This window comes from Oncorhynchus kisutch, unplaced genomic scaffold (genome assembly GCF_002021735.2).
Source record: "Oncorhynchus kisutch isolate 150728-3 unplaced genomic scaffold, Okis_V2 Okis03b-Okis08b_hom, whole genome shotgun sequence".
Taxonomy (NCBI): domain Eukaryota; kingdom Metazoa; phylum Chordata; class Actinopteri; order Salmoniformes; family Salmonidae; genus Oncorhynchus; species Oncorhynchus kisutch.
Genome location: NW_022261980.1, coordinates 12,496,536 through 12,510,899, shown reverse-complemented (window position 1 = coordinate 12,510,899; position 14,364 = coordinate 12,496,536). Strand labels below are relative to the sequence as shown.

The window sequence follows — 14,364 nt, the reverse complement described above, 5'->3', positions numbered from 1 at the left end:
TCAACTGTAAACCTCCACATCAACTGTAAACCTCCACATCAACTGTAAACCTCCACATCAACTGTAAACCTCCACATCAACTGTAAACCTCCACATCAACTGTAAACCTCCACATCAACTGTAAACCTCCACATCAACTCTACACCTCCACATCAACTGTAAACCTCCACATCAACTGTAAACCTCCACATCAACTCTAAACCTCCACATCAACTGTAAACCTCCACATCAACTGTAAACCTCCACATCAACTGTAAACCTCCACATCAACTGTAAACCTCCACATCAACTGTAAACCTCCACATCAACTGTAAACCTCCACATCAACTGTAAATCTCCACATCAACTGTAAACCTCCACATCAACTCTAAACCTCCACATCAACTCTAAACCTCCACTCTAAACCTCCACATCAACTCTAAATCTCCACATCAACTGTAAACCTCCACATCAACTCTAAACCTCCACATCAACTCTAAACCTCCACATCAACTCTAAACCTCCACATCAACTGTAAAACTCCACATCAACTCTAAACCTCCACATCAACTCTAAACCTCCACATCAACTGTAAACCTCCACATCAACTGTAAACCTCCACATCAACTGTAAACCTCCACATCAACTGTAAACCTCCACATCAACTGTAAACCTCCACATCAACTCTAAACCTCCACATCAACTCTAAACCTCCACATCAACTCTAAACCTCCACATCAACTCTAAACCTCCACATCAACTCTAAACCTCCACATCAACTCTAAACCTCCACATCAACTCTAAACGTCCACTCTAAACCTCCACATCAACTCTAAAACTCCACATCAACTGTAAACCTCCACATCAACTCTAAACCTCCACATCAACTCTAAACCTCCACATCAACTCTAAACCTCCACATCAACTCTAAACCTCCACATCAACTCTAAACCTCCACATCAACTCTAAACCTCCACATCAACTCTAAACCTCCACATCAACTCTAAACCTCCACATCAACTGTAAATCTCCACATCAACTGTAAACCTCCACATCAACTGTAAACCTCCACATCAACTGTAAAACTCCACATCAACTCTAAACCTCCACATCAACTCTAAACCTCCACATCAACTGTAAACCTCCACATCAACTGTAAACCTCCACATCAACTTAAACCTCCACATCAACTCTAAACCTCCACATCAACTCTAAACCTCCACATCAACTCTAAACCTCCACATCAACTCTAAACCTCCACATCAACTCTAAACCTCCACATCAACTCTAAACCTCCACATCAACTCTAAACCTCCACATCAACTCTAAACCTCCACATCACTCTAAACCTCCACATCAACTAACCTCCATACTTAACCTCCACATCAACTCTAAACCTCCACATCAACTCTAAACCTCCACATCACTCTAAACTCCACATCAACTGTAAACCTCCACATCAACTCTAAACCTCCACATCAACTGTAAACCTCCACATCAACTGTAAACCTCCACATCAAATCTAAACCTCCACATCAACTGTAAACCTCCACATCAACTCTAAACCTCCACATCAACTGTAAACCTCCACATCAACTCTAAACCTCCACATCAACTGTAAACCTCCACATCAACTGTAAACCTCCACATCAACTGTAAACCTCCACATCAAATCTAAACCTCCACATCAACTGGTAAATCCTCCACATCAACTGTAAACCTCCACATCAACTCTACCATCAGGCCTTTTACACATCAATGAGCTGCTAAAAAGCCCTTCTCAGCTCAAGTCATGAAAAATTCAAGGCTGAAATCATTAGAGAATGAAAGTAGGGGTTTTCTACCAGACACCAGTGCTGCTGCAGCAAACTGGATACAACGATCCACAATGAAAGACTTGGTGTAATGCAGAGTAGAGAGACTCACTGTGTTTTACTACAGAAGGGAAGGTAACAGAGACAGAGACAGAGAGGTGGACTGTCCTGTGTTTTACTACAGAAGGGAAGGTAACAGAGACAGAGAGGTGGACTGTCCTGTGTTTTACTACAGAAGGGAAGGTAACAGAGACAGAGAGGTGGACTGTCCTGTGTTTTACTACAGAAGGGAAGGTAGCAGAGACAGAGAGGTGGACTGTCCTGTGTTTTATTACAGAAGGGAAGGTAACAGAGACAGAGAGGTGGACTGTCCTGTGTTTTACTACAGAAGGGAAGGTAACAGAGACAGAGACAGAGAGGTGGACTGTCCTGTGTTTTACTACAGAAGGGAAGGTAACAGAGACAGAGACAGAGAGGTGGACTGTCCTGTGTTTTATTACAGAAGGGAAGGTAACAGAGACAGAGAGGTGGACTGTCCTGTGTTTTACTACAGAAGGGAAGGTAGCAGAGACAGAGACAGAGAGGTGGACTGTCCTGTGTTTTACTACAGAAGGGAAGGTAACAGAGACAGAGACAGAGAGGTGGACTGTCCTGTGTTTTACTACAGAAGGGAAGGTAACAGAGACAGAGACAGAGAGGTGGACTGTCCTGTGTTTTACTACAGAAGGGAAGGTAGCAGAGACAGAGACAGAGAGGTGGACTGTCCTGTGTTTTACTACAGAAGGGAAGGTAGCAGAGACAGAGACAGAGAGGTGGACTGTCCTGTGTTTTACTACAGAAGGGAAGGTAACAGAGACAGAGAGGTGGACTGTCCTGTGTTTTACTACAGAAGGGAAGGTAACAGAGACAGAGACAGAGAGGTGGACTGTCCTGTGTTTTACTACAGAAGGGAAGGTAACAGAGACAGAGACAGAGAGGTGGACTGTCCTGTGTTTTACTACAGAAGGGAAGGTAACAGAGACAGAGACAGAGAGGTGGACTGTCCTGTGTTTTACTACAGAAGGGAAGGTAGCAGAGACAGAGACAGAGAGGTGGACTGTCCTGTGTTTTACTACAGAAGGGAAGATAACAGAGACAGAGAGGTGGACTGTCCTGTGTTTTACTACAGAAGGGAAGGTAACAGAGACAGAGAGGTGGACTGTCCTGTGTTTTACTACAGAAGGGAAGGTAACAGAGACAGAGACAGAGAGGTGGACTGTCCTGTGTTTTACTACAGAAGGGAAGGTAACAGAGACAGAGAGGTGGACTGTCCTGTGTTTTACTACAGAAGGGAAGGTAGCAGAGACAGAGAGGTGGACTGTCCTGTGTTTTACTACAGAAGGGAAGGTAACAGAGACAGAGAGGTGGACTGTCCTGTGTTTTACTACAGAAGGGAAGGTAACAGAGACAGAGACAGAGAGGTGGACTGTCCTGTGTTTTACTACAGAAGGGAAGGTAACAGAGACAGAGACAGAGAGTTGGACTGTCCTGTGTTTTACTACAGAAGGGAAGGTAACAGAGACAGAGACAGAGAGGTGGACTGTCCTGTGTTTTACTACAGAAGGGAAGGTAACAGAGACAGAGAGGTGGACTGTCCTGTGTTTTACTACAGAAGGGAAGGTAACAGAGACAGAGACAGAGAGGTGGACTGTCCTGTGTTTTACTACAGAAGGGAAGGTAGCAGAGACAGAGACAGAGAGGTGGACTGTCCTGTGTTTTACTACAGAAGGGAAGGTAGCAGAGACAGAGACAGAGAGGTGGACTGTCCTGTGTTTTACTACAGAAGGGAAGGTAACAGAGACAGAGAGGTGGACTGTCCTGTGTTTTACTACAGAAGGGAAGGTAACAGAGACAGAGACAGAGAGGTGGACTGTCCTGTGTTTTACTACAGAAGGGAAGGTAGCAGAGTAGTATATTCACACTAGCATACCCTGTAGAATGAAGCAACAGTAGTATGGACAGAACTTAGTTGACAGTAAATAAGTTGTGTCAGGGTGGTAGAGTGGTATAGTGTCAGGGTGGTAGAGTGGTATAGTGTCAGGGTGGTAGAGTGTCAGGGTGGTAGAGTGTCAGGGTGGTAGAGTGGTATAGTGTCAGGGTGGTAGAGTGGTATAGTGTCAGGGTGGTAGAGTGGTATAGTGTCAGGGTGGTAGAGTGTCAGGGTGGTAGAGTGTCAGGGTGGTAGAGTGTCAGGGTGGTAGAGTGTCAGGGTGGTATAGTGTCAGGGTGTCAGGGTGGTATAGTGTCAGGGTGGTAGAGTGGTATAGTGGCAGGGTGGTAGTGTCAGGGAGGTAGAGTGGTAGAGTATCAGGGTGGTAGAGTGTCAGGGTGGTATAGTGTCAGGGTGGTAGAGTGTCAGGGTGGTAGAGTGTCAGGGTGGTAGAGTGTCAGGGTGGTAGAGTGTCAGGGTGGTAGAGTGGTATAGTGTCAGGGTGGTAGAGTGTCAGGGTGGTATAGTGTCTGGGTGGCAGAGTGTGAGGGTGGCAGAGTGTCAGAGTGGTAGAATGGTAGAGTGTCAGGATGGCAGAGTGTCAGGGTGGTAGAGTGTCAGGGTCGTAGATTGGTAGAGTGTCAGGGTGTCAGATTGGTAAAGTGTCAGGTTGGTAGAGTGTCAGGGTGGTAGAGTGGTAGAGTGTCAGTGTGGTAGAGTGTCAGGATGGTAGAGTGGTAGAGTGTCAGGGTGGTAGATTAGTACAATGTCAGGGTGGTAGAGTGGTAGAGTGTCAGGGTGGTAGAGTGGTATGATGTCAGGGTGGTAGAGTGTCAGGGTGGTATAGTGTGAGGGTGGTAGGATGTCAGGGTGGTACGATGTCAGGGTGGTAGATTGGTACAATGTTAGGGTGGTAGAGTGTCAGGGTGGTACAGTGTCAGGGTGGTAGAGTGTCAGAGTGGTACAGTGTGAGGGTGGTAGGATGTCAGGGTGGTAGAGTGTCAGGGTGGTACGACGTCAGGGTGGTGGAGTGTCAGGGTGGTACAGTGTGAGGGTGGTAGGATGTCAGGGTGGTAGAGTGTCAGGGTGGTACGATGTCAGGGTGGTGGAGTGTCAGGGTGGTACAGTGTGAGGGTGGTAGGATGTCAGGGTGGTAGAGTGTCAGGGTGGTACAATGTCAGGGTGGTAGGATGTCAGAGTGTGAGGGTGGTAGGATGTCAGGGTGGTAGAGTGTCAGGGTGGTACAATGTCAGGGTGGTGGAGTGTCAGGGTGGTACAGTGTGAGGGTGGTAGGATGTCAGGGTGGTAGAGTGTGAGGGTGGTAGGATGTCAGGGTGTGAGGGTGGTAGGATGTCAGGGTGGTAGAGTGTGAGGGTGGACACAGTCACACTCACCTTGCCTCCTTTGTCTGCACTGTAGAGCTGCATGCACAGGGAGGCAGAGAGGAGAGGGGGAACAAGAGAAGAGAAGAGAGCATATTGAGTTAGAGACAGTTGGAGGAGAGCAGGACTGATGGGAAATAACCAGACAGTACCATGGTTACAGGAAATAACCAGACAGCACCGTGGTTAAAGGAAATAACCAGATAGCAGACAGTACCGTGGTTAAAGGAAATAACCAGACAGCAGACAGTATCATGGTTAAAGGAAATAACCAGACAGTACCGTGGTTAAAGGAAATAACCAGACAGTACCATGGGTAAAGGAAATAACCAGACAGTATCATGGTTAAAGGAAATAACCAGACAGTAGACAGTACCGTGGTTAAAGGAAATAACCAGACAGCAGACAGTACCATGGTTAAAGGAAATAACCAGACAGTACCGTGGTTAAAGGAAATAACCAGACAGTAGACAGTACCATGGTTAAAGGAAATAACCAGACAGTACCATGGTTACAGGAAATAACCAGACAGTACCGTGGTTAAAGGAAATAACCAGACAGTACCGTGGTTACAGGAAATAACCAGACAGTAGACAGTACCGTGGTTAAAGGAAATAACCAGACAGCAGACAGTACCATGGTTAAAGGAAATAACCAGACAGTACCGTGGTTAAAGGAAATAACCAGACAGTAGACAGTACCGTGGTTAAAGGAAATAACCAGACAGCAGACAGTACCATGGTTAAAGGAAATAACCAGACAGTACCGTGGTTAAAGGAAATAACCAGACAGTACTACGGTTAAAGGGCTGATTGGACTAGGAGAGGCTACAGGAAGAAAACCAGCTAGATGTTAATCAGGGGTGGGCAATCTTATCCACAATGGGTCAGTGTGGGTGCAGGCTTTGGCTCCAGCCAAGCAGTAACACAACTAATTCAATTACTCACAAGGTGTTTCCCAAAATGCATACTACAGTGCTCTGATTAAGCAAATTGGAGCACGGGAGGGTTGGAGTATGAGTCCAAATCACGGCAGGAGTCGAGGGATGTTTTGGGTTGGGGGATGTCTGTTGACACGGCAGGAGTCGAGGGATGTTTTGGTTTGGGGGATGTCTGTTGTCACGGCAGGAGTCGAGGGATGTTAAAAAAAGAAATCACACTGTCAGCAGTGTCTCTCTGCCACTTGCCCACGTAGGTCTGGGCTGAGGTAGTTTGTTTCACCACTCGGCCTATGTAGGGGCCGGAGTTTCCCGTTGGACAGAGCGGTGAGTGAATGCTAACGAGGCAAATCCAGGAGAGCAGGTGAACATAACGAGCATTCATGAATCATTCATGATTTCACTCGTTAGCAAAGGTAAGTGCGATTACAACTCAGATCAACGCTGGGAAAGTAATACTAAAGTAATAAAGTAATACTAAAGTAATACTAAAGTAATACTAAAGTAATACTATAGTAATACTATAGTAATAATAAAGTAATACTAAAGTAATACTAAAGTAATACTAAAGTAATACTAAAGTAATAATAAAGTAATACTAAAGTAATAATAAAGTAATAATAAAGTAATACTAAAGTAATACTAAAGTAATAATAAAGTAATACTATAGTAATAAAGTAATACTAAAGTAATACTAAAGTAATACTAAAGTAATAAAGTAATAATAAAGTAATACTAAAGTAATACTAAAGTAATACTAAAGTAATACTAAAGTAATACTAAAGTAATAAAGTAATACTAAAGTAATACTAAAGTAATACTAAAGTAATACTAAAGTAATACTAAAGTAATAAAGTAATAATAAAGTAATAATAAAGTAATACTAAAGTAATAAAGTAATAATAAAGTAATACTATAGTAATAATAAAGTAATAATAAAGTAATAAAGTAATACTAAAGTAATACTAAAGTAATACTAAAGTAATAAAGTAATAATAAAGTAATACTAAAGTAATACTAAAGTAATACTAAAGTAATACTAAAGTAATACTAAAGTAATAAAGTAATAATAAAGTAATAATAAAGTAATACTAAAGTAATACTAAAGTAATAATAAAGTAATAATAAAGTAATAATAAGTGGATAAACGATCATTAACAAAATAAAAAGGTAAGTAAACACTATTTCACAAATAAAAATGTGTGTAAATGGCATTTACCCTCCACTACATCCCTGGATGGGTCTGGCAAAACCATACATCAACATCTATAGTGGGGCAAAAAAGTATTTAGTCAGCCACCAATTGTGCAAGTTCTCCCACTTAAAAAGATGTGAGAGGCCTATATAATTTTCATCATAGGTACACTTCAACTATGACAGACAAAATGAGAAGAAAAAAATCCTGAAAATCACATTGTAGGATTTTTAATGAATTTATTTGCAAATTATGGGGGAAAATAAGTATTTGGTCAATAACGAAAGTTTATCTCAATACTTTGTTAGGTAATACAGTAGGGGGAGCGCTGCTCAGTGTGAGGTAATACAGTAGGGGGAGCGCTGCTCAGTGTGAGGTAATACAGTAGGGGGAGCGCTGCTCAGTGTGAGGTAATACAGTCGAGGGAGTGCTGCTCAGTGTGAGGTAATACAGTAGGGCGAGTGCTGCTCAGCGTGAGGTAATACAGTAGGGGGAGAGCTGCTCAGTGTGAGGTAATACAGTAGGGGAGGTGCAGCGTGAGGTAATACAGTAGGGGTAGTGCTGCTCAGCGTGAGGTAATACAGTAGGGGGAGTGTGAGGTAATACTGTAGGGGGAGTGCTGCTCAGCGTGAGGTAATACAGTAGGGGGAGCGCTGCTCAGTGTGAGGTAATACAGTAGGGGAGGTGCAGCGTGAGGTAATACAGTAGGGGAGTGCTGCTCAGCGTGAGGTAATACAGTAGGGGTAGTGCTGCTCAGCGTGAGGTAATACAGTAGGGGGAGTGCTGCTCAGCGTGAGGTAATACAGTAGGGGGAGTGCTGCTCAGCGTGAGGTAATACAGTAGGGGTAGTGTGAGGTAATACTGTAGGGGGAGTGCTGCTCAGCGTGAGGTAATACAGTAGGGGGAGTGCTGCTCAGCGTTGAGGTAATACAGTAGGGGGGAGTGCTGCTCAGCGTGAGGTAATACAGTAGGGGGAGTGCTGCTCAGCGTGAGGTAATACAGTAGGGGGAGTGCTGCTCAGCATGAGGTAATACAGTAGGGGGAGTGCTGCTCAGCGTGAGGTAATACAGTAGGGGGAGTGCTGCTCAGCGTGAGGTAATACAGTAGGGGTAGTGCTGTTCAGCATGAGGTAATACAGTAGAGGGAGTGCTGCTCAGCGTGAGGTAATACAGTAGGGGGAGTGCTACTCAGTGTGAGGTAATACAGTAGGGGGAGTGCTACTCAGTGTGAGGTAATACAGTAGGGGGAGTGGGAGGTAATACAGTAGGGGGAGTGCTGCTCAGTGTGAGGTAATACAGTAGGGGGAGGGCTTCTCAAATGGAATGTTTTATGCGTACTCAAGAAAATGTCCTCGGGAAAATGCACTAGAAGATGAGAGTGTGGAGCACGGTAATATGCATGAGGAACACCCAGTGACTCAGGGGAGCACGGTAATATGCATATTGAGAAACACCCAGTGACTCAGGGGAGCACGGTAGTATGCATATTGAGAAACACCCAGTGACTCAGGGGAGCACGGTAATATGCATATTGAGAAACACCCAGTGACTCAGGGGAGCACGGTAGTATGCATATTGAGAAACACCCAGTGACTCAGGGGAGCACGGTAATATGCATATTGAGAAACACCCAGTGACTCAGGGGAGCACGGTAATATGCATATTGAGAAACACCCAGTGACTCAGGGGAGCACGGTAATATGCATATTGAGAAACACCCAGTGACTCAGGGGAGCACGGTAATATGCATATTGAGAACACCCAGTGACTCAGGGGAGCACGGTAATATGCATATTGAGAAACACCCCACGGTCTTCAATAAAGACTTAATTAGTAAAAATCTGCTGTGTTAATGCTTTGGCTGCACCTACATCAGCAATTAACAGAGTAAAGAGGAATGGAGGGGAATGGAAATGGATGGGAGGGGGAAAGTAAAGGTAGAGGATATCAAGCATAGCTACTAGACAGGGAGAAGAACACTGAGAGGATAGCCATAGCTACTAGACGGGAGAAGAACACTGAGAGGATAGCATAGCTACTAGACAGGGAGAAGAACACTGAGAGGATAGCATAGCTACTAGACAGGGAGAAGAACACTGAGAGGATAGCATAGCTACTAGACAGGGAGAAGAACACTGAGAGGATAGCATAGCTACTAGACAGGGAGAAGAACACTGAGAGGATAGCATAGCTACTAGACAGGGAGAAGAACACTGAGAGGATAGCATAGCTACTAGACAGGGAGAAGAACACTGAGAGGATAGCATAGCACTAGCCAGGGGAGAAAAAACACTGAGAGGATAGCATAGCTACTAGACAGGGAGAAGAACACTGATAAGGGATAGCATAGCTACTAGACAGGGAGAAGAACACTGAGAGGATAGCATAGCTACTAGACAGGGAGAAGAACACTGATAAGGGATAGCATAGCTACTAGACAGGGAGAAGAACACTGAGAGGATAGCATAGCTACTAGACAGGGAGAAGAACACTGATAAGGGATAGCATAGCTACTAGACAGGGAGAAGGAAGCACAGAGAGGATAGCATAGCTACTAGACAGGGAGAAAGAACACTGAGAGGATAGCATAGCTACTAGACAGGGAGAAGAACACTGAGAGGATTAGCATAGCTACTAGACAGGAGAAGAACACTGAGAGGATAGCATAGCTACTAGACAGGGAGAAAAACACTGAGAGATAGCATAGCTACTAGACAGGGAGAAAGAACACTGATAAGGGATAGCATAGCTACTAGACAGGGAGAAGAACACTGAGAGGATAGCATAGCTACTAGACAGGGAGAAAGAACACTGATAAGGGATAGCATACTACTAGACAGGGGAGAAGAACACTGAGAGGATAGCATAGCTACTAGACGGGAGAAGAACACTGAGAGGATAGCATAGCTACTAGACAGGGAGAAGAACACTGAGAGGATAGCATAGCTACTAGACAGGGAGAAGAACACTGAGAGGATAGCATAGCTACTAGACAGGGCGAAGAACACTGAGAGGATAGCATAGCTACTAGACAGGGAGAAGAACACTGAGAGGATAGCATAGCTACTAGACAGGGAGAAGAACACTGAGAGGATAGCATAGCTACTAGACAGGGAGAAGAACACTGATAAGGGATAGCATAGCTACTAGACAGGGAGAAGAACACTGAGAGGATAGCATAGCTACTAGACAGGGAGAAGAACACTGATAAGGGATAGCATAGCTACTAGACAGGGAGAAGAACACTGAGAGGATAGCATAGCTACTAGACTGGGAGAAGAACACTGATAAGGGATAGCATAGCTACTAGACAGGGAGAAGAACACTGAGAGGGATAGCATAGCTACTAGACAGGGAGAAGAACACTGAGAGGATAGCAGAGCTACTAGACAGGGAGAAGAACACTGAGAGGATAGCATAGCTACTAGACAGGGAGAAGAACACTGAGAGGATAGCATAGCTACTAGACAGGGAGAAGAACACTGAGAGGATAGCATAGCTACTAGACAGGGAGAAGAACACTGAGAGGATAGCATAGCCTACTAGACAGGGAGAAGAACACTGAGAGGATAGCATAGCTACTAGACAGGGAGAAGAACACTGAGAGGATAGCATAGCTACTAGACAGGGAGAAGAACACTGAGAGGATAGCATAGCTACTAGACAGGGAGAAGAACACTGAGAGGATAGCATAGCTACTAGACAGGGAGAAGAACACTGAGAGGATAGCATAGCTACTAGACAGGGAGAAGAACACTGAGAGGATAGCATAGCTACTAGACAGGGAGAAGAACACTGAGAGGATAGCATAGCTACTAGACAGGGAGAAGAACACTGAGAGGATAGCATATCTACTAGACAGGGAGAAGAACACTGAGAGGATAGCATAGCTACTAGACAGGGAGAAGAACACTGAGAGAGGATAGCATAGCTACTAGACAGGGAGAAGAACACTGAGAGGATAGCATAGCTACTAGACAGGGAGAAGAACACTGATAAGGGATAGCATAGCTACTAGACAGGGAGAAGAACACTGAGAGGATAGCATAGCTACTAGACAGGGAGGTGAACACTGAGAGGGATAGCATAGCTACTAGACAGGGAGAGAACACTGAAGGGGATAGCATAGCTACTAGACAGGGAGAAGAACACTGAGAGGATAGCATAGCTACTAGACAGGGAGAAGAACACTGAGAGGATAGCATAGCTACTAGACAGGGGGAAGAACACTGAGAGGATAGCATAGCTACTAGACAGGGAGAAGAAACACTGAGAGGATAGCATAGCTACTAGACAGGAGAAGAACACTGAGAGGATAGCATAGCTACTAGACAGGGAGAAGAACACTGAGAGGATAGCATAGCTACTAGACAGGGAGAAGAACACTGAGAGGATAGCATAGCTACTAGACAGGGAGAAGAACACTGAGAGGATAGCATAGCTACTAGACAGGGAGAAGAACACTGAGAGGGATAGCATAGCTACTAGACAGGGAGAAGAACACTGAGAGGGATAGCATAGCTACTAGACAGGGAGAAGAACACTGAGAGGATAGCATAGCTACTAGACAGGGAGAAGAACACTGAGAGGATAGCATAGCTACTAGACAGGGAGAAGAACACTGAAGGGATAGCATAGCTACTAGACAGGCGAGAAGAACACTGATAGGATAGCATAGCTACTAGACAGGGAGAAGAACACTGAGAGGATAGCATAGCTACTAGACAAGGGAGTGAACACTGAGAGGGGATAGCATAGGCTACTAGACAGGGAGAAGAACACTGAGAGGGATAGCATAGCTACTAGACAGGGAGAAGAACACTGAGAGGATAGCATAGCTACTAGACAGGGAGAAGAACACTGAGAGGATAGCATAGCTACTAGACAGGGAGAAGAACACTGAGAGGATAGCAGAGCTACTAGACAGGGAGAAGAACACTGAGAGGATAGCATAGCTACTAGACAGGGAGAAGAACACTGATAAGGATAGCATAGCTACTAGACAGGGAGAAGAACACTGAGAGGATAGCATAGCTACTAGACAGGGAGAAGAACACTGAGAGGATAGCATAGCTACTAGACAGGGAGAAGAACACTGAGAGGATAGCATAGCTACTAGACAGGGAGAAGAACACTGAGAGGATAGCATAGCTACTAGACAGGGCGAAGAACACTGAGAGGATAGCATAGCTACTAGACAGGGAGAAGAACACTGAGAGGATAGCATAGCTACTAGACAGGGAGAAGAACACTGAGAGGATAGCATAGCTACTAGACAGGGAGAAGAACACTGATAAGGGATAGCATAGCTACTAGACAGGGAGAAGAACACTGAGAGGATAGCATAGCTACTAGACAGGGAGAAGAACACTGATAAGGGATAGCATAGCTACTAGACAGGGAGAAGAACACTGAGAGGATAGCATAGCTACTAGACTGGGAGAAGAACACTGATAAGGGATAGCATAGCTACTAGACAGGGAGAAGAACACTGAGAGAGGATAGCATAGCTACTAGACAGGGAGAAGAACACTGAGAGGATAGCATAGCTACTAGACAGGGAGAAGAACACTGAGAGGATAGCCTAGCTACTAGACAGGGAGAAGAACACTGAGAGGATAGCATAGCTACTAGACAGGGAGAAGAACACTGAGAGGATAGCATAGCTACTAGACAGGGAGAAGAACACTGAGAGGATAGCATAGCTACTAGACAGGGAGAAGAACACTGAGAGGATAGCATAGCTACTAGACAGGGAGAAGAACACTGAGAGGATAGCATAGCTACTAGACAGGGAGAAGAACACTGAGAGGATAGCCATAGCTACTAGACAGGGAGAAGAACACTGAGAGGATAGCATAGCTACTAGACAGGGAGAAGAACACTGAGAGGATAGCATAGCTACTAGACAGGGAGAAGAACACTGAGAGGATAGCATAGCTACTAGACAGGGAGAAGAACACTGAGAGGATAGCATAGCTACTAGACAGGGAGAAGAACACTGAGAGGATAGCATATATACTAGACAGGGAGAAGAACACTGAGAGGATAGCATAGCTACTAGACAGGGAGAAGAACACTGAGAGAGGATAGAATAGCTAATAGACAGGGAGAAGAACACTGAGAGGATAGCATAGCTACTAGACAGGGAGAAGAACACTGATAAGGGATAGCATAGCTACTAGACAGGGAGAAGAACACTGAGAGGATAGCATAGCTACTAGACAGGGAGGTGAACACTGAGAGGGGATAGCATAGCTACTAGACAGGGAGAAGAACACTGAGAGGGGATAGCATAGCTACTAGACAGGGAGAAGAACACTGAGAGGATAGCATAGCTACTAGACAGGGAGAAGAACACTGAGAGGATAGCATAGCTACTAGACAGGGAGAAGAACACTGAGAGGATAGCAGAGCTACTAGACAGGGAGAAGAACACTGAGAGGATAGCATAGCTACTAGACAGGGAGAAGAACACTGATAAGGGATAGCATAGCTACTAGACAGGGAGATACATTTCACAGAGGACAGGTCTATATATGACTAGGATGATTTAGTACTATAAACCAAGCTCTATGGAGAAGGGTTAGGGTTATTTCAGAGAATAGGTCTATGAAGGACCAGGATGACAGTATTATAAACCAAGCTCTATGGAGAAGGGTTAGGGTTATTTCAGAGAATAGGTCTATGAAGGACCAGGATGACAGTATTATAAACCAAGCTCTATGGAGAAGGGTTAGGGTTATTTCAGAGAATAGGTCTATGAAGGACCAGGATGACAGTATTATAAACCAAGCTCTATGGAGAAGGGTTAGGGTTATTTCAGAGAATAGGTCTATGAAGGACCAGGATGACAGTATTATAAACCAAGCTGTACCTTGTCCACACAGTCATCGAAGAAGGCCAAGCTGGCGTCTTCGTCTGAGACGAAGGAGCATTCCTCTATGAATCTGGTGAACATCTGAGTCTTGGTCATCAGGGAGTAGAACTTCTGGTGGGACCGGTCTCTGCTCTTCAGGAACCCTACAGAACATTACAACCATATGAGAAACCTAACAAGATACAGTAGAACTTCTGGTGGGACCGGTC

At 44.9% G+C, this 14,364-nt stretch overlaps 1 protein-coding gene across 1 annotated transcript in view; it reads right to left on the bottom strand.

Annotated features, from left to right (window-relative positions):
- The window catches only part of LOC109886212 (C-myc promoter-binding protein), a 162,968-nt gene that overhangs the window by 52,603 nt on the left and 96,001 nt on the right, over positions 1–14,364 (bottom strand). The window contains 1 exon segment of the mRNA XM_031812600.1: positions 14,153–14,298. Within this exon segment, the coding sequence (XP_031668460.1) occupies positions 14,153–14,298 (146 nt within the window).